The 20,555-nt window shown below is 50.8% G+C and overlaps 1 protein-coding gene across 1 annotated transcript; it reads right to left on the reverse strand.

Moving 5' to 3' along the window:
• Nucleotides 1–379: 379 nt before the first annotated feature.
• Nucleotides 380–19,242, reverse strand: SH3GLB2 (SH3 domain containing GRB2 like endophilin B2). Its single transcript, XM_009287009.2, has 11 exons — nt 19,101–19,242; nt 18,608–18,736; nt 17,349–17,382; nt 16,922–17,021; nt 16,348–16,440; nt 12,064–12,126; nt 7,608–7,631; nt 4,532–4,621; nt 3,934–4,034; nt 2,523–2,787; nt 380–1,847 (listed from the first exon to the last, which is right to left on the reverse strand). Exons 2-11 carry the CDS (start codon nt 18,648–18,650, stop codon nt 1,740–1,742), a joined length of 921 nt encoding a protein of 306 aa, XP_009285284.2. The 5' UTR covers nt 18,651–18,736; nt 19,101–19,242; the 3' UTR covers nt 380–1,739.
• Between the last annotated feature and the right edge of the window lie 1,313 nt (nt 19,243–20,555).

The raw sequence follows: 20,555 nt of genomic DNA on the forward strand, positions 1-20,555 counted from the left end.
CAACGAAAAAGAGTCTGTTAGATCTAGGATAGCATTTCTAGTCTCTCAGCAGCTAAAGTCATACTGCTGCTCTATTTTTGCTTCAGGTTAAGGAGGAGCTGTTGTTTCTTAGAGTTCCTGAATCTGTAGTACAACTGAGATGTGTCATCTGGGAAAGGAACTGCAAGACATTAACAACCTTAAGGCATGTTGAGAGTTTCAGCTGGGACAGGAAGGATTGACAGCTTTGTTTTGCTTTTCCACCTGGCTTCCAAGACTGGGATAGCAGAAGGGATACCTGAGCTGCCTCCCTGCCGGCGCTGCTTGTCCCTACGGCCTGCAGTCGCACGGCTGGAGAGCAAGAGCAGCCCTGAACCCACACAAGACGCTGAGGCAGGAGGTCAGGCAGTTTGTTTATTGGCAAATAAGTGCTGAAAACCATGAGCCCTACATACACAGGTGCTCAGTGCCCTGTTACATTAGAGTGGTCACGACACCATTGGGGAAAGTGCAAAAGATCAACAAACAAGCAAAGTTAGTTTTGACATACTGAGGGGAAGGGTGGTGAACAGAGAGCTTGGTGCAGGTGAGTCTCTTCCATCCAGCTTGAGTGAAAACTAGTTACACAGCAGCAGAAGTCCTTTAGGCGAGCTCTAGCTGAAAAGCTCATTATAGGATTAAAAGGCATACACACCTGAGCACTCCCTTTGAGCTAAACCACCACGTACATCAAGGGCAGCCTGGATTGTTTAGTGTGTGCATGGCCAGGAATTGCTCATTCTTGGAGATAACAGCAAGTGGGATTACCCCTTACTGTACTAGGATGCACCAAGTCTGTTCACTGCTGAGATGGGAGGGGAAATAGTTAAATCAGTGATCTAGGGTGAAAATAAAGTCAGGCTAAAACATGCCTGGAACAGACGCACTGAAAGAAAAGCCTGGACAATTAACACCGGGAGCAAAGCTTGTAAAAAGGCTTGTAAACTCTTTGCAGTCCAAGAGCAGTTTCTCAGAGGAAATGCAAGCAAGATGCATGGTCCCTTGCACTGAGGTTTGGTTTTTGACATACAGGCCCTATGTTATTAGGTTGGTCTTCACAAAGAAATTTCCTTCCAGCTTCAGGGGACAGTTCTAGACTGAAGCCATCAGGCACCACGATAGTAAGCATGGCTCTTAGAGAGCCCTGCATTACTGTTCTCCCACAGGTGAGCAAGGTGGACGGGTTTAACGGGCTGTTAATTCTTAGATTCAGCTTCCTTGCCTTAAGAGCTAGAACATGTCAGAGGGTTTGTGTGGGACGCTTCCCCACTGGAATGCTTGATGGTTTGACTTGGGCAATTCTACTGCTGAAGAACGGAGAGGACGGGAGGGGCAGACAGGCACTAACCCACACCAGACACAAGGGAAGTGTAACTTAAACTCCGTGAGCAGCTGCTGAGGGAGACAGCTTGCTGGCCCTGGGGAAGCCACTGCGATAAACAAGACTAGGGTAGGGTAGAAAAAAGTCATCAAGGAATCTTGCGCCATCAAGACTAACCTCAAAGCAGGCTGCACTGGTAGTTAACGAATTCAGTCTTGGGTGCCATCAGCCCTTTCCCAAAACCTTACTGTAACAGTTTTACCACATCTTTCCCACAATTCCTGTATTAGCAATGGAGTGTCGACCCTGAAGAGAGCAATGGTCTCGGATGAAGAAATCCGCATTAGAAGTGCCAGATGAGGGGTGCATTCTGCTTGTACATTCATCTTCCTGGAGACATTTAACTTAACAGTTCCAAGTAAGTGACAGGAACTTTCCCTTTCTGGTTCCCTCTTTCCCCTATGAGCCAGTCTGGATCCATGCCTGGCAGGCTGTACACAGTGATCATCTGGGGAGAGAAGACGGCATTAGACAGGACCTTGTTCTGCAGACAGCGCCAAGAGGTTCGGTCAGATGGGTACTGAAAGAACAATTAATTCCTGAAGTTCATTTAGCAGGCATCTGTGCCCTTTCCCTGGAGCCATCTGCAGCTTTAATAGGAGATCTACAGAAATCTGCCCAGTGATGTCCCTGTTGCCTTTTCATTTTCCAAATTGACTTAAGGTATTTTCACATACAGGGTGGCGTGATACTGCTGTGTCACCCCTTCTGAATACAAAAGTTCAGTCTAGTCAACGAAAGACTTTGAAACTTGCTGAATTTCCTTTTTTCTCAGCATGATTAGACCAGGCCTCCAGCCAGTAGCTTATCCCATTGCTCTCAGATAAGGTAGCTATATTTGAGGGTCACTGAAGATGCTAAGTATTGGGGTATTTTGTTAGCTGGGTACAACTAGACTCCAATAGGAATAGAAGAGTTACTGGGGTGATACTCTTAAATAGCAAACGGCCATGAGCACAAGCTCACTGAAACTCAGCAGATACCAGTGTCAAGGAAAAGACTCTATTAGCAGTTCCATAAAACAGGGTTTTTAGGGGCAGGAAAAGTAACCAAGACCTTGCTGAGCATGCAGTGGGCTGCTAGGCAGTTAAAGCAAAGTTCAACGCAAAGGAAAGCTACCAACCTCATCTGCAAGAAGTGCCAGCTCGGTGCTGTCAGCTGCTTCATAATCATAGAGGACTCTGGCCTTCCGTGTCCCACTGGCAGGAGGCTTGACTTCATTTGGGTTCAGGACGCTCTCTGCCATGGTGTTAGGCACCCCAACAATCGTGGGCACAACTGGAATAGTAGGCACAGCAGGGAGTGTGGCAGCAGCGACAGCTGGAAGAGAGGTAGCAGCTGGGGGAGGAGATGTGGATTCTGCGTTGCCTACGAATGTGCCTGAAAATCTTACGCAGGAGAAAAAAGCAGAGTTCAGTAAGGCTCTAGTATGAGGAACCAAGAAAGAGCTCTTTCTTTCAGTAGTTACACTGCAGAGATGATGCTCAAGAGTTCCAGCTAACAGCTGTAACATACCTACGCTGCCCTTTGAGGGGGGAAATGCACTCGGTTCTCGGGTGCCGAGACTATGCAACAGGTAATATTTGTCTGCTTATTTTGATTCCAGTGTCCTGTTACAGGACTGGCACCTAACTTGCAGAGTACGAGAGTGAAGTGTGGCACCAGAGGGGGGTCTGGGCAGGTGCTATTCTTGGCCCTGCAGCTGTTTCGCTGGGTCCATTGTGCTGTGTCCTTGCCCTGCTCTCGCATGGTCCGTGTTCTCTGTTTAGTCTGCTAGTTCTTCAGGAAAGGGACAGTCATTGTTGCTGTTAAACCGGACGCCACAACTGGAGGCTCCCAGGCTTTCTGGGCTCTCTAGATAGAGTAATGGGGCTCTGTCTCGTTTATCTGTAGGAATCCCCCCTCTGTACTAAGGGAGTACAGCTCTGGCCCCTGCTGGCCTTTGTAGCGAGTCTGCAGAGACTCCAGAGTTTGGCTGAGGTGAAGAGCTCTTAGAGCCACTCCTGTGCAACATCCTACTTACATTTCTCCTTTGGAGCTGCAAGCATGGAAAAGAATGGAACAGGAGTAGTGAGTGATCACGCAGAGACAACAGCCCCTCCTGGGTCAGGCCACCGCACTGATGCGACAGGTTGACAGACAAAACAGCCCTGCCCGCGCCCATGGGATGTGCAGCCAGCAGCACAGAATTAGTTACTGCTGCAGCTACGCACACTCAGGCTTGCTGCTTGGCAACAGGAATTTGTCTCCCATGTGATATAACTAATTTAGAGGAAGAACGTTCGAACTCTCATGGCCATCGTGCTTTGAGATGAATGTATAAAACCCAGATGAATCCAATGGCATTTAGCCTGCTCTAAATGCAATACCACCAGGATTGGTCATCATTCTGTAAGCTCAGAAGCTGTGTCAGAGCTTGGAGGGGGCTTTAAAACTTCTACCCAACATTATGATGCGGGATGGGGAAGGAGGCCTGAGCTAGGGGTAGCCAGCTGAGTAACCCTTAGAGAAGTAAAAGCAGTCTCTTGTCTCACCTGCCCAGTTGCTTCTGCAGGTCCAGCATGTATTGGTAACACTGAGCATAGTAGTTGGTCTGAGACTCCACAAACTCGTGGAGACAGCGAAGATGATTCACCTGGAGGGAGAAGTACCATAAGCTGGTCCGTGAGTTTGGGTGCCAGGCACAGGAACCCTCTTCCTGCAGCTGCTACCTACCCCCACGGGAAGCAGACTTGTGCAGGCCAGTATTTAAAAGAGTTACTTGGTTGGCTTGAATACACTAATTTGTTAAGTTTGGGAATGTTGCATAGGCCCAAGGGTGATCTGAGAGAGGAGGCTGCTCCTGGCACTCTAGCCATGCCCATGTGGCTAGTCCACAGCTCTAGTGAGAGAACAACAAGGTTTTTCTGGCTCGGAAACATCTCAAGGACGGCAGAACTGCGGGTGTCACAGTGGCACTGCCTGTGCATGCTTCATGATGTTTTTAGTTTGAGCATTCCAGCATCCAAATTTATGATGCCTTCTACCTCTACTCCCAGTGCAGGGCTCCGCCATCCTCTTGGCATTCTTCTAGAAAAGGGCCAAGAGTCTCTGTAGTCCCTGTCACCCCTTCAGTTACCTAGGAAGACTCACATGCGTGCTGCTGATCCCCTCCAGCAGGAGACGTGTCACCTCTGCCTGTCGATCAAACTCGGTCTGCGTGAGCCTCAGCTCGTGTTCTGCCTGCAAAACAGGACAGGGTGTTCAAGACAGCACAAGGCAAGGACCGCTATTGTGCCTCTTCCAGGGAGAGGCAACACCCACCTCCTCCACCCCCCCCCTCCCTTCTGGCACTGAGACAAGTGTGCTGTTGGCTCAGTAGGAGCCACGTGCACCAGTGACACTGAGCATCAGGCACAAGACACCCTGGGTGAGGATCCCAGAGGCCTCTGGCTGTATTTCGGCTTGATTCCTGCTTGATCCTACACTGGATCACTGCAGGTCATGGAATGGCAGCTCAAGACTGACGCATCAAGCTAGGAAGCTCCTACTCCCACAAGACTAGAACGTGAAGATGGAGAGGCTTTGTTAATCCTGAGGTATGTGGAAAACCAGTCCCATGCCAGCACCTGTCCTTTTAACCTCCCCCCCCAAGCCTATAGGCATCAGAATGTGACAACCTCCCTAACTGTCTCTCCAAAAGCACAACTTCTGCTGGTATCCTTTCTATTACCATAGAACAAAGGCTGAGGCCAGGGAGCATTTACTAAATTGCTGTTACTAACTACATCTCTCCGCAATGGAGATGAACGTCCCAATCCAACTTCTACCCAAGGCTCTCCTTTGAAGCCTAAGCCTATAGGCATCGGAATGTGACAACCTCCCTAACTGTCTCTCCAAAAGCACAACTTCTGCTGGTATCCTTTCTATTACCATAGAACAAAGGCTGAGGCCAGGGAGCATTTACTAAATTGCTGTTACTAACTACATCTCTCCGCAATGGAGATGAACGTCCCAATCCAACTTCTACCCAAGGCTCTCCTTTGAAGCTAGTTATTTATTTTGAGCTCGGAGGAATTAAACAATGGTTAACAGAAGGCAGCTATGCAACAGACATTGGGAATTCAGAGACAGATTGATACTGGAGACCCTCTTTACCAAACAGACAGAACACTTCTCCCCCCACACCAACAAACACTAGGGCAGTTTTGCAGTACCAGAATACCCAGGTGGATCATTGCAAAGAGAAGAGCTCCAGAAGTGTTGGAACAGTCAGGTGCTCTGGTGCCTGCTCTCCCCTCCCCGCTGCCAGATGGAAAGAGGTGGCAAACAGGCACTTTTGTTCTCTCTGGCACGCTTTACTCCTTAACACCAAGCAGAACATGCCAGTTCCCTCTTAGGATGGCACAGAAGAGTGATGTCCACTCAGCTACAGCTTGCTGGAAGGAGTACGGGTTCTGTGTCCTTCTCCCCTTCTCCAGGGGGGTGCAGCAATCGGAGGGCTGCCTGCCTCGGTGCCGTGGTTCCTGCACGGCACCAGTTCTGTGACAGAGCTCCTTTTGCTGCTTTGGAAATGCCCTGATCAGTCTGGCCCAGGACTTGTTTGGACTTGACCCCGGAGAGCTAATCCAGACAGGCTGATAGTCTCAGAGCAGAGGCCACATCGCTGACGTTCCTGAGCAGGGTCACCCCAGAGGAGACCCAGCCTTCTCAGCAGGGCAAGCTGGAGGCGCTGCTGCGGGCCACTACACCTCTCATCTGGTAACAGCATTACCAGTACTGTTGCACAGCTAGGCTAGAACAAAGAAATGCTTTGACTGTCTTTTAATCAAATTTGTCTATTTTAAGCTACAACTGATCTATTTTCTTGCATCCTCTGTATGAAAGGGATTATTTAAAGGAGAAGGAGGAATGTAACAGGAAATACCAGTACAGAGCCTTACTAAGCACCAAGAGATTCTTGCTCCAGTGAGCTGAGCAGAGACTCCAGTAGCAGCAGAGCTATTTGAAACTTGTGACAGGCAGACCCAGCTCCATTTGGCACTGCCTGGGATTTGACCCATTGCCTCTCCCTGCTAGCTCTGAGCAGTTGCAGGATGTCGTTTCCCATAAAGCCAGCACTGGACCGTGACCTGGGAGGTCCCTTCCAGTCTTGTGCTTCTCCAAAACACGAAGAACTTTGAAGTTCCCTGACATACTTCGGTCTATCCAAGCAGGATTGACCAAAGGTAGAGGATAGAGGAACAGAGCCTTGCATGCTTATAGCTGACTGCAGTCTGCTTATTTGTTTGAGGGACTGAAGGATTTAAAGTACAGGATGAGCTGGTTCAAAAACAGCCAGTCTGCTCTGATGATGCATTTAGAGTAAGGCAGTAATAGGTTGCTATCATGCGCAGCATGCAGGAACGTGCCATTCTACCACCTTGCAGTTCAGGCTTCAGGCTAACGTCTGCTGGGGGTGTTTGAGGTACGAAAGGCAACGGGATCCCAGAAGGCGTCTCTGGAAGCTCCATACCATGCTGGAGCTCCACACAGAGCTCACCCTGATCTCTAGTCCACTAGCAGCCCTCCATCCATCTTCACGGATGAGTCACACTCCCCTTGCGGAGTCCAGAAAGTAAACAAGATCTGGGACTTTGTCTCCATGGATCCACTCAGAAGGGGAAGTGCAGCTCACCCAGACAGAGTCAACTCCACGACAGGCTCCAAACCTCCCACCCTGCCCTCCTGACAGAGCTGTTCCCTCCAGCAGCTGGGGCTGTTCGCGGGGAAACACTCTGTCCTTGCTTCAGCTCTGCTCAGAGCTCCTGCTCGGACCCCACAACAAGCAGGCAAGGGGCTACTAGAGGCTAATGCATGGCACATGCAAAAGTGGAGCAGGCAGGGCCTTTGCCGCAGGAGCAGAGCTGAATCACTTCACAGCCCATCACCTCTGCTCCTGCGACACCGGTGCAGGGCTCTCAGTTGCCTTTTTATCACATACGCACGCCTGGTTTGCCTAGGAAGTCTCTCACACTAGGTACAGCCGACTGGCCCACGGGGCAGGCTCTTCCCAAGCCACTGTCAGAGTCGCACTGAACCATTACAGCTGCAGGATCAGGCCTGGGGCTGACAACAGCAACATCCCACTGATCCTCCCCTGCATGTGTGCAGGCACACAGCACCCCCACCCCCTAAACACCACCAGCATGCCCAGAAGGTTTGAGCACAGTTTCAGCTGGGTACTTACTTTTTCCACCTCGTCGCTCCAAAGCTGTAGGGGCCACAGAGCAACAGGAAAGGAGATCAGTGTTGGAGACGTCGAGAAGCACTCGGCATTAACACCAATCGGCAAGGACGCTCCGTGGACACAGCAGGCCAACTCCAGGGACAAACTAGCCCTTCACCCAGCAGCAGCTGCCAGATTGATGCCCCTTCCCCTCATTCCTGCACCCTCGAGCTCAGTTTCACAATGGGAGAGTAAGTCCATGACACCAGAGCCAGCGGCACTCCAGCTCTGGTTCCTGCCAGGGCTGTTACAGCAACTGCATTCAACGGGCTCCAGGAAGAAAAGGATTAAGCAGCAGAGTCCTCTGAACAGCAAGGGTTACCTTACTGAAGCCTGCAGAGGTTCATGTTGAAGGACAGCCCTTCTTTTAGGATTGCAGAGCGACAGGTGAGCCGCTTGAGCCCATGAACAGGGCCTGGGAACTGCTGTGAGCTCAAGCCAGACAGGGGCCAGTGTTCCTCACCCACTGGTCTAGAGAGCTCAGGTTAATGGGATCATAATCCAGCCAGTCTGCGCTACCAACAGGCATGTTCAGCTATGGGAAGGAGGAAGCAATGGCTGGATGCTGCCTTTGAGCCGGGCAAAACACCACGCTACTCCTTCCTACTCTCCTCACCCACAGGCGCACGTTCGGGGCAGCAGAACGCTGCCAGCTGCTTGCTGGGATCTGGCTCCAGGACATGAAACAGTTGACAACAAAAGTCACGCACAGCGATGGGAAAGGGAGAGAAGAGGTAGAAAAACACATTGATCCTTCCCAGAGGTCCTCGGCTTGGCCTTTCCTCAGCAGACAACTACTCCCTCAGCCCTGGCAACATGGAGAGAAATCCCCCTGGATCAACTGGGAGCGCACCAGCCTGCCAACAACACCCCACATCAGTGGGGCCAGGGGAGATGGCCTCCGAGGACCTCAGCTTCACCCTCTGATGTCACCTTTGCAGATCAGGGAAGCTCACCATAGCATGGCTGAATTTGCACTGCAGGCACCTGGGAGCCCTGCGCTGGATGCTGCGGTGTCAGAGGGAGAACACGCTCTGTTTAGACCCAGGGTCTCCCAACTGAACCTTGTTGAGGTTTGCTCACCAGCAACTGCCCTCACATGGGCTGTGGCAGCCCCAGGTGCAGAGACAACTTCACCAGACAATACAAGGAGCACCTGCAGGAGCTGCCTGCACTGGTGAAGGACTGAAGCAGGAAGGTGTTATGCCAGGCTCCTTGGCTTGCTGCCTGCTCCTGTTCTGGCTTCTGCCCCCTGGCCTGCAGCTCAGCTCCTGTTCCACGGTACGTAGCCCGACCGGCACCTCTTCTTACTTGAGTGGAGTTATTGTAGCCTTACGATCGCAGGCTGTCCCTGTGCAGCGCTCAGTGCGCTGAGGCTGGGTGTTTTCTCTGACCTTTAGGAGGATGTTTTGTTACTGCAAAGCAGGAACTGGTTCAAATAAGGCCTGGGCAATTTCAGCCATGCGCGGGGACACAAGCCCCTTCCCCTTCTCAGTCTAAGAGCTCCTACTCTGGAAGGCAGATGGCGGGAAGATCCTTGTAGGCAGCTGAGAAGCAGGTCCTAGCCTGAACTGCTGCTCTGGCACAAGGTGTCTCCAGCACACCCTCGTGTTTTTGGAGCAAGGTTTACTACAGGGGCAATGGGAAGCTTTCACTCTGGCCACAGGTCTTCCTACTTAGATGCTGTAGACAGCACTTAAGCCATTTCAGGCCCATTTAATCATTGCAGTACCCGTTGAATTTGTAGCCAGATTTGTTTCTCTTCTGTTGGCCTTGCTGTGCAATCTCCAGCTCTGTCCCTGTGGTGCTCTGGGGCAGTCCAGCTTTGCCCAGATCTATCCCTGGGCGAAGGCACTATGCGGCTCTAGTCAGAAGTGTTTCAGACAGCTCAGGGAGCAGAAAAGGCCATGATCTGCGCCTGTCTACCTCCACCCCAGCTCCAGCCAGAGGAACCCTCTTTAAGGTACTCAATATGTTTTTCTTGGAATCGTTCCTAGGAGTACAGCGCATGGCAAGTGGCAGGGTCTGAGAGAAAGGGATATTGAGGCTTACACAGCCCACGTACACCTTCTTACACAAAAACAAAAGGTCAGTGTGGGAGAGAGGAGAAATGGCTCCTCAGGCTCCAACTCATATGAAACCAGGGAGGTGCTTATCTCCAGGTGGATCTAATTCCATCTAAGCCCTCCTGTTAGGGAAGGGGAGAAAATAAGAGCACAATGTTATCCACCTCTCCAAAAAACAACAACATAAATTTAGCATCCAAATCAGAGCTCTGCTGAGGGCATATGGTCCAGGAGAGAGCTGACCTGTTTGCTCACCTGTAAGAAAGTTGTTACCTGGGCATAAGCAATCTCTCCCTCCAGAAGGGAGCAGAGCTCAACAGCAAGGTGAGCAGCAGCCGCTGCTTTATACTGCCAGTACACACTAAGACTAAAATAGCACAAGGACTCTGGCCTGGAAGAAAAGCGGAGCGACAGTATGAGGAGCTCCTACCTTGCTGCAGTGCCTGACCCCTTGGGACGAATGCTGGGATTAGAGAGCTTGTTGCAAAGCAGTCCTGCCTGCAGGGAGCTGGGGAGCAGTCTGGGCTCAGCCCATGTTTTGCTAATGAGAGATGCCAACTGTTACTCAAGTCACCCCTGCTAGTGCAGCTGGACTTCAGGTGGCACTTCAACCGCCAGTTGCAACCTCTGAAATAGATGGTTTTGGAAGCCACAAGGACCACTGCTGGCCAGGCCAGCAGGTTTCCTACAGGCACTCCTGGTAGCAGGCCCTGCTGTGCAGCCATCAAACATGATGAAGTGGTCAAGGTCAGTGCTGGCTGCTTACCCAGAGCAAGACGGTCTCCTAGAGCCCTGCTCTAACTGTCCCATATCATCATCACTGCTGTCAGAGCGTCTCTAGCAGAGCTCTGAAGAGGGACCACTGAACTAGGCAGAGACGTGCCAGGGTAGACGCCTGTGGGCTAAAAACCCCCCAAAATCTATTTCTCCTGTCATGTTACTGTGCTTGGCATCTGCTCCCCAGAACAGCTTTGCAATACAGCAAAAGCAGACCAGCTTGCAGTTTGGCGATGACTAGACATGTTCAACTGAGCATCTGGGCACTCTGAGAGATGCTAATTATGCAGATGCTTGCCTTCAGGTCTGCTTCAGAAAGCCTCGGGGAACGATCAGGATACCCTGGTCTAACCAGAGCTATTCAGAGGCAGGGAAAGCTCAGTTTCTCTCCTCTGATTCTCCTAGAGCTCAGTTTTAGGCCGTTACTGTGCTGTCCTGGGAACAGACCTTTCCAAGGGAGAACCAGAGCCACAGCCTTGCTGCTAGTTGCTGTACTGGGAGAGATGGAAACTGGGCAATTGCTACAGCGTCACCAGTATCAGCTTCTTCCTAAGGAGTCTCATCACCGGGCCTGTTACCCATGGAAATAGTTTTCTAGCTATTGTGCAAAGCTATATCTGATCCCAGCATCACTCTCCAAGAAGGTCAGGACAGATCCCCCTGGGAACTAACACTGATGCTATCAGCTCAGACATACCTCTTTCTCCAAATGGGATGGGTTTCCCATTAACCAAATCCAACTTGTTTCCATGACGTTTTTTGTTTGCTAGAAGGCTCAGCTGTCCTTTTTCATATCTACAGATCCCACTCCCCAGCCCTTCCACTCCCAGATTATTCTATTAACAGGCATCAGTGTTGTTCTGAACGCTATTTAGGAAGCAAGATGATCAGTTTTCAACATTTTAACGAGAAATGTGACATTGTGCAATGGGGAGCCATGAACACAGCACAAACTCAATTGCTTGACCACAACCACTCAGTGCAACACCAGCAGAGATGCAACGGGCTATTCACCCACCCCCAGCGCATCTGACTGCATAACAGCCGCCAACAGACAGGCCCCAAGATGAAAGGAAAAAAAAATGACCTCTATTTGCAGAATAGACAAGCCTGCACTGTCAGCCTACTGCGTTACTGACACGATGGGTGGCAGAGAGATTCCTCCACCTTTGCTTCTCCTGACCAGCTACAAAGCCTCTGAGCACTGACACCACAGTACTGATCAGGCAGTCACGCACGTGACATTGCCAGTGTACAGCTGGAACCATCCAGAAAGGCTAACCTTTGAGGTTTTTTCCTTTCAATTGCTCCACTAGCAATAAAAAAAAAAACAGTCAGAAGATTCCCACTAGATTGGCAGAGAAACTGGAAAGCAAACCACGCAGCAAAAGTGCCAGACCCTGACCATGCACCCCCACAGGGGTGATCCGCATCCTTAAGGTTGAGTCAGAGGAACCCTGGGCAGCCCATGTCACATTAAAATGTTGAAAACATTTTAGGTCTGAGTTTAAGTCAGGTGAAGAGAGGGGCAGGAAGAGGTTGGAGAGGCAACATCTAGGAGGAGGCAATCTTACCGCTGATGCGCTGGCGGAGAGAACGTAATTACGAGGTCTAGTCTCCTGAAAGTCAGGCACAGCCTAGTGGGGGGAATAGAGTTTCATGTACAAGTCACGCAGAAGAGTCGATAGTTGGGCAACGGATGGAAGAAGGGACTAGTGGTTTTCTCCTGTCTGTGCTGGGAGCTTAGTTCAAATTCTTATGGGATGGCAGGAGGGAGCTCTCCCAACAGCCTGGGCAGCAGTGCGTGGAAGCTCTCCTCAGGTGGAAGCCAGGCTTGTGCAAGAGGAGGTGGACTGGCTCATGCAGTCACACCTGGTACCCGAACAGCAGATATTTCTACTGTTAGAAACTCTGCCTGTACTTACAGCTATCCGCTCATACGGCGGCCACTTGGAGTGGAGATGAGACAGCACAATCTCAAATGCATTTCCCATTCCCTTGCAGCCAGCAGGTTGCTCATGTCATGTTGGCTCAGTCCAGTGGGCAGGACCTTCCTTCCCCTTGCTTCCCGCCTACAGTCCTAAAGTGTCCCTGTACAGGGCTTTGTCCTTAAAGCGGGCATGTTTACTAGCGTCAGAGCATCCTTTCCACGATGCCTTTTAAAGAAACACATCTACTTGTTCTTACTCTCACCAAGCCTCTGGGCGTGTTTCCTCCTAACAGACTCAGATCTGCTATTTTCAGTAAGGGGCATGGCTTAGCCAAAGCAGATCTAGTCCAAAGCCTTGCTGTTGCCAAAGGTAGCGTATGAGTTTTCTGACCTCTGGGATGAAAACCTCCAAGCCACCTTCTCCGTAGCTAAACTTCTGCCCTGGGGCAGGAAGACTTAAGCACTCTGGAGGTTTTCCTCATTGGGAATGCAAGGGATCCAGTCCACCCCCACACAGGTGTGGGCTCACTAACCATCACTAACATGGTCTCTCTATTCAGCTCGGCTAAGACTAGGCCTCCTCCTAGGATGGCCTTTGGCTGTAGCATCACCCAAAGAGGTAAGCCAACGAGCTAGCTTACATCAGGACCACCACACCGGTGTGATGGATCAGGGTATCCCCCTGGCCAGCCTTTACTGCGCAGTGGGTTGGTGTGCAAGGCCGGCACGCAATCCAGCTGTAACCCAGCTACGTTGTTAATCCTCTCAGGCCCCACGTTTCCTCTCCCAGGTTAATCTCTTTGCAGCTCACCCAGATTTACTTATACACGCTGACCCCATTTGTTGGGTCCCGAGCAGCCTGCTGGAATGAGTGACCAGTGTGTGGAAGAGCAGTCAGGCAGTCCCAACAAGAAGAGATTTTTTTTTAAACCATCCAGGAGTTTTGGGGATGGCTGGAGGAAAGAATAAGGAGGAGCGATTCCTACTACAAGTCAAACCTGAATATAGGGAGAAAAAAAATGCACCAGTGAGATTTGAGGCCAGCACAGCAACTAGGCTTGACCCCTCCCTGTGGGGAGAAGAGATGTTTCACAGAAATAGCTTTTTTTTTTTTTAAAAAGATCAAAAGCAACTGAAGAAACCTCTCCTCCCATTCCCCAGTCTCCAGGGAGTCCCAAAACTAGTCACAGCACATGGGATGAAGGAGGCAAGCTGCTCTTGCACTCCTGTGCATGGAGAAGGTGTATTTGCAAGCAGTGGTCAAAAGGGACCCACCTCCCTCCCCCTTCCGCTCTTTAACGGGGAAAACGGGCAGAGCCCTGGAGCCTGGAGGACAGAACAGCACCGCAAACAGATCAACCTGCCTGTCATTGTCTCTGGGCTGCCTCCCTTCCAGGAGAGGGACTTGCCACCCAACCCGACCCTCCTCCTGCCTGCAGCCAGAGGAGCCTGCGTGGGTCTTTCCGGGAGCCCCTGCCTCTCTTGAGCACTGCTTGCAAGCAGCGTTGATAGAACCGAGTACATGCTCCAGAGGGGCTGCAGGCAGCCAACAGATGCTCCCATCTTTCTGGAGCACCTTCTTCCCCAGGCAGCCACAGCCCTGACCATGCTCAGTACATGCTCCAGGGCCAGTCCCAATGGGACAAGGGAGATATGAATTTTCATTTAAAATGAGAAAGAGACAATGAGAGGTGTTAAAGAAAAAAAAAAAATCACAGCACTGTTAGCACAGTCAATACTCACATCTCCCTCACACTGAGCAAATTACAAAGAAACAAAACAAAAAGGTTAGTGAACAAAACAGCATCAACAGGAAGGACAAAGCACAAAGTCTGAGGGAAATGCACAAGCCCAGACACTCGAACAGCAGCTCACGGGTCTGGGCAGCAGCTCACTTGGAGGGTCAGTCACGAGACAGAAGCTGTAGGAACGCAAGTTTGCACTACGGAGGGGAGGAGCAGCAAGAGAGTGGTGAGCTGGGAGAGGTGTGATACTTTAGGCCAGCTTGGATAGAGAGGTGTGACACAGGACTCCAGGCATGTTACAGGGAACGTTGTCTAATGATGAGTTAACAAGCCTAGAGCAGAGGCAGCAGTTCTCCCCCCTGTGCTGGGAGCTTCCACCTGTGCCTTGTCCTCTAGTAGTCAGTGAGGCACCCAGAGCCCTGAGGCCAGGGACCCCACCTTTAAGCTAAGCTGGGGAAGAGATGGGTGCCCACAACAGCAGCTGAGGTTGCTCCTCTGTTGTGTGATCTCTGTTTTAAAGAAGCAGAGTGGCTGAAACGTGGCTTGGGGTGAACACCCTGGAAAGCCTGGACTGGCTCTGCATCCTGCCTGGGGCGCCCCAGCCCTGCAGTTCCAGGGGGAAACCAAGTTTTTCTTTTCCAGCTACAGGGAAGTCCCTCACCCAAGGGTCTGTGTGCAGGTGAGAGGCCTTGGGATCACTTCATGTAGGAAGCAAGGTAAAGAGAGGGTGGAAAGGGAGGAAGCACAGGAGGTATCTGAATTCCTGCTCTGATTGGAGCTTAAGGTAAAGCAATGGCCACCACTTCCCACTGAGACTGGGGGCACTGTCCCCTTCAGAAGGGGAAACGGGGATCCCTGAAGTTACCTTCAGTGGAGCTGGGTGACCTGACTGATGAGAGGAGGCTTTTTTTAAAAGGGCAGCTATCACTTTTGTTCACGGCTTTCCCACATAGGCCTGAGCACTCTGTTAGACCTGCTGATGGAGGCTGCTGAGCTTAGCACAGCTTCCCCATATGGCATGTATGCAGTTAGAGCTGGAGAAAAGGGAAAACACCTGGGAACTGGCCTCCCAGGGAGCTGCGAGGCCAGAGGCCCAGTTGAGCAGATGGCTAGAAAACGGGCTCATGGCAGGGCTCCTAGGCTGGGATCCCAGTGCATCCCAGAGACTGACTGACAAGGATTCCTGCCTGTTGTGATTGCACACATTTGCTAGTTGAGCTCCTGGCCCCAGGCTAGAAGCAGAACTTGGCAAGTCCTTGTGCCAACAGCCAGAGTGCTACAGGATGGCAATCTGCTTCAACAAGGCCCTCCAGGGAACCCATCAGTGCCCAGCTACATCCTCTCTGCCTCCTGCTACACCGTCTCTGCCCAGGGAGAGCCCAGCTCCAGGAGATGCCTCAGGCCCAGGGAGCACCCTGAGCTGACAGGTCTCGTCAGCCTCAGACAAGCACTTTGAAGCGCTTGTCCCCATTGCTCAGGCCTGCGGACAGTGACACTGGCAGACTTACCAGTCCCTTCTGCACTGCTCTGACCTGGGACCTTTGCTAGTTTACTTGCCATGAATTCCCCAAAGCCAGAGGACAAGACTAGCCTGTAACTAGACAGCACCATGAATTAAGTGAGTAGAGAGGCTGAAGGAAGGACCTCTTGGTAGACAGCGTGACACCGGCCAGCCCTTGCAGGCTCCCCTGGCACTCCTGCCTGGGGAAGACTGAGTTGGCAGAATCTTAACTAGTCTGAAAGCCTGGGACTGCTGCAGAGCCCCAGCATGCTCTCCCCTTGCGCACCTCCCAGCTCAGCTCTCTCTTGGCTTGCTTTGAGATCCCCAGGGAAACTTAGCAAGTCCTCAGAAGATGCAGCCTTTTAGTTACTAGCACAAATCGTCCAGTAGCCACTAGCAGTCAGGAGACAGGACCCTGGGTCAAGTAGACGTTTCCAGACTCTGGAAGCTCAGAACTATTTGTTTCAACAACTCCCCCATGGGAGGGCATCTGAGGAACAGGCGCGTGGCTCCTGCTCCCAGATCCCTTGCATACCAAATGAGCAATCCCCTCCACCCATGCCTGCCAGAGCCAGGACATAGTGGGGTAGCCTAATTTTTGTCCAGAGAGCATGTGGCATTGCTCATGTGAGCCAAGCCCTGGGACCAGAAGGACAGGGAGGGGAATGAGGGAAAAAGTTACCGCTGCTTTTGCCTCAGCAGCTTTGGCTTTCTTCAACCTGGCTTTGCAGGCATCCAGATCCAGGCGGCGGTTCTGCAGGATCCTCCGCTCTTTCTGGAAGAGACAGAAAATGGGATAAGAGCAGACTGCTTAGGAGCTGTTGGGGAGGGAAAGGGACAAGGTATCATCTAGGAATCAAATCTATTTCCTTATCAAAAAATGCTAGGGAGAAAGAAGCAGTTGCTATGTTCATCTCGTTAGCAAGAGTTTTGGGCCTGGCTGCCAGGGATACAGGCTAACCTTCTGGAAGCAGGGCAGCCTATGGGTGGGTGGTGCCCAGTAAGCTGCAGGAGTCGGGAAAGGAGTTACCTTCTTCATGCACATCAGCTGGCTATCCTTCCCTGCCGCAGAGGGAGCCCTGAGCAGATCTAGGATTGCTATTCCCCTATCCTTGCATTCTTTGAGGGGAGAGATATGGAGTCCTCCTTTCTCATAGGGAAGGAAAATGAGTTCTTCCAGGGCTGTCTCCCTCTCCCCCCACCCTCCTCATCTCCGCTGACATGACAAGCTTCCCCTTCCCTGCTACCATACTTACAGATATGGTTCGCCAATCCCCTTCCAGGAAGTTGCGCAGCGGGGTCAGGAAGTTGATGGAGGCAGAGTGGATGAAGTCCCGTTCTGCTGCACCTAAGCGCCTTAGGGACATGGTTTAGTGGACATGGTGGTGTTGGGTTGACGGTTGGACTCGATGATCTTAGAGGTCTTTTCCAACCTTAACGATTCTATGATTTTATGATTCTACAGATCTTGGAATATAGTCAATTGACTACATTGACATAATATAGTTTTTATTGTAAATGCACACAAAAAACTTTTGATGTAAAAAATAAATTACTCTAGGAAAAATCAAATTAAATATGTGGAAGTTTGTCCTGGTTTCGGCAGGGATAGAGTTAATTTCCTTTCTAGTAGCTGGTACAGTGTTTTGGATTTAGGATGAGAACAAAGTTGATAACAAGCGCCTTTGAGTCTCTCCAACTTTTATCAAGGTCTTCCCTGCAATAACAGGAGCCTTCAACTCCAGGAGAAACCAATTAACATTGTGTTGGCTTCAGCCAACCCACCCAGAGCTACCAGGCTCCAGTGTTGGGGGACAGAGGCACAGTGTACCCTGCCTGGACAAGGTGACCATGCCTGTACCGCACCAGCTTCAGTTCTAACTACAATCTGCTTTTAGCTTGAGGCCTCTTCTTAGCTGCTCCCAGTGCAGCTTTGATCTTATCTATCTGCTGAGGCACTTATTCCACTGATGTCCTTTTACTGCTACACCTGCTTGCGCACAATGATCTTTGTTTGTCTCATAAAACAGAGGCACAGGAACAGAGCAGCAAATTAAAAAGCACCAGAGCAGAAAAAAAATGAGTTGATTAGGCAGTGCTGACTATAGATGCAGTTAGAGCTGTTCTGCCTGTAACAGGACTCACTATTGAACAACTATTGATTTGGAGAGCGGTAACAAAGCTCGTGGCAGAGGCAAGGACAGCTGGAAGTTAAGGCTGTGCTTCTGTGCAGGTCTGCTGCTTAAAGAAGTCCAAAATTCCCTCAGGAAGGGGCAACTGTTAGGATTTAAGAGCAGAAAGACGCACTGTGGTCAGGAAGGGGCCTGTTGAGGCTTGTAGCCAAGCACCAACCTTCCCAATCTGTTTTCCTGTTCTCTTTCTGCTGGAGAAGGATTTCCACCCTCCGCTTGCAGGACACAGTTAAAGGATGGTTCTCCTGTTCAGAGTCTAGAAAGACTCTGTGCAACTAGATACCACCCTAGACTATAAATATGCTCAAACTGGACAAAGCTAAAGCCATTCACTGCAACTCCCTGTTCAGGCCAGTTTAGAAAGCCACAGAATAGTTTGTGTCCTGTATCCAGTTCCACTAGCTACCCTGGACCCGCGTGTCTATTTCTTCTCTAGCTCTGCCAGACTTGAGGACCGTACTGGGAATGGGGGGACCCCTGCCCCTTTTCCCCCGCAGCATGGAGCACGCTTTGCTGTGGAGTAAGACTTGACTTCCTACCTCCAGATGGGCTGTTCGCTGCTGTGCTAGAAAACACCCTGCTCTGGCATCAGTTTTGACACGCTAATAGGCAGGTTGCCACAGGGGGAGCAGGCCACCCTGCCCCCTTCAAGAGGCATGCTGCGGAAGTCTTAACCCAAAACAGTAATGGGGATACTCTCTTAGGAAGGGGTGGATTCCCAGGGCTTTTTAATTAGCCAGGCTGACTTACCATAAGGTGTCCCTGGCCCAAAGTCATTAGCTGCTTCTGTCATGTACTGTGCCAGCAGCTCCCCGTTGGTGACCCGGGAAGGCACCTTCCGGTCAAGCTTCTCATAGAGGAATTCTTCTACTCTGGCACCTGGAGAGAGGACACCAGCAGCAGTTACAGGATGGAGGATGAAGGAGGGGCCCCTGGAACTGGCATTCATGATAGCCCACCCCATACAGTCCTCAATCATGCACTGGATAGCAAACAGCAGCACTGGGAGAAGGTGTGCACTGGGAGAAGGTGTGCCCTCCCTTCCAACCATCTCCCAGTCCTCAGGAGCACGCCCAGGCATCTCTCAGCTACGTAGGGAAGGAAGGACAGGCCCTGCAAAGACACGTGTCTTCCAACCTCCACAAACTCAGTGGAACAGGGCTCTCTGCCAGAGGGCATGTCTTTTAACACTGTTTGAGCTGCAGGAGAGATTTGTCCTTCAAGCAGTAGAAGCTGGACTTACTAGGGTTTGGCTGCAGCAGAACCTCAGTCTGACGCAAGATCTTCTCTGTCCAGTTCTTTGTGAAGTCTGCTCTGGCCAGAAGGTTTTCAAAGTGGGCATCTAGTTCAGTCTTCTCAGCCTGGCCCAACTTTTCTTCAGTAAACTGCAGGAAGGAGGTAGTCATTAGAAGGTCTGTTCTGCTAAAGCAAAATTAGTGTGCTACAGGGCTATTAAGAGACACTGAGGCTTCTTCTGTCTCACGCATTTATCTTAGAGTAAGGCTAAAAAGCCTTCAAGGTGTCATCTTTGTTCCCAGGCATCTTTCAGGGGAAGATGGCAAATTTTTGCCCAAGAGTGGAACAAATATTAAGCTAAAAATAGAGTCCAGGTTTGAGAGGTGTTCCAGAATAATAACTTTTAATAAGGTCTGGTACAAAAATACTCTAGTTGTGAGGAATCTATTTAAATATGCACATGGCTTGCAGTACTTCATGCAGGAGAGCAACAGACACCCTTCAGGTGAGGCAAGGTGCCAACTCCTTTCACCTCCTCCTAACCAACTCTATGTCCTGCAAATCCAATGGGATCAGGAATGCCATCACCACCTCACAAGTCAGGCTTTCTTCTCATCTTATTAGACAAGCACGTACACAACATTGGTTTTGCTACAGGGCTCGTGAGTGCCCTCTGACAGCCATCAGACTGACAGTGTCCGAGCGCTGCCTCCCAGCTCACCTCCTGCCTTGCTGGCAGCGAGCTGCCAACTGAGCACCTGAGGTTTAAGGAGGCTCAAACTCAGGATTTAGATTAAAAAAAAAACAAACCACTTCCAGCAAGTGACTTCCTCTAGGACATGCAGGCTGGACAGGCTCTGAAGCAGGGTATTGAGAGAAATGTAACGGCGTCTGACTTCTCTCAGCACTCAGATTCATACTGGCAATGGACACTCCCTCCCTCCGTGATTCCTTTTAAGTTTAAAATTAGCAGCAGGGAAAAGCAGGCTGTGCAAGTCTTCAGTGTTTTCATACTGGGCAGTGACATATGACAAGCAAGGTTTGTCGGTCTGGAGGTGCAGCATCAGATGGCCTGGACACCCCCCATTGCTTCCTTGGGTGAATTCTGAGAGAAGAGCCTGTTCCCTCTCATCTCATCCCATCCCTTTCCACTCGCCTCTCAGTGATGTTGGCCAACTTCAGTGTATTTTTAAGCACAATTTCCTGCTCTTGATGGAACCAGCATCTTGTTGGATCATACTAAAAGGCCCCTTTAGACAGCTATGCCACTTGGGATCCTACAGAGGTTGCAATTGTCCTTTTTGGCCCTTGTTGCTGACCTCTGGTGCCACTGTTGAGTTATCAGGACGTGGTACTGTACAATACCTGGTACAGTCAGGTGCCAAGAGATTAAAGCCTGGCTAAAACTCTTAGATGAAATATAACTCCTGTCTGATCTGCCATGTGCAGCTTCTGTTCTCCT

This window comes from Aptenodytes forsteri, unplaced genomic scaffold, assembly GCF_000699145.1.
Source record: "Aptenodytes forsteri isolate BGI_AS27 unplaced genomic scaffold, ASM69914v1 Scaffold136, whole genome shotgun sequence".
In the NCBI taxonomy this organism is placed as follows: Eukaryota; Metazoa; Chordata; class Aves; order Sphenisciformes; family Spheniscidae; genus Aptenodytes; species Aptenodytes forsteri.

Excerpts from the sequence above, each read along its gene's own strand:
- SH3GLB2 (XM_009287009.2), bottom strand. The coding sequence starts at position 18,650 with ATGACAGAAGCAGCTAATGACTTTGGGCCAGGGACACCTTATG. Across the intron at positions 17,383-18,607 it reads TGGGCCAGGGACACCTTATG|GGAAGACCTTGATAAAAGTT; the intron begins GTAAGTCAGCCT and ends CTGTTATTGCAG. Across the intron at positions 12,127-16,347 it reads CTGCTGAGGCAAAAGCAGCG|GCTGTGCCTGACTTTCAGGA; the intron begins GTAACTTTTTCC and ends TCCCCCCACTAG.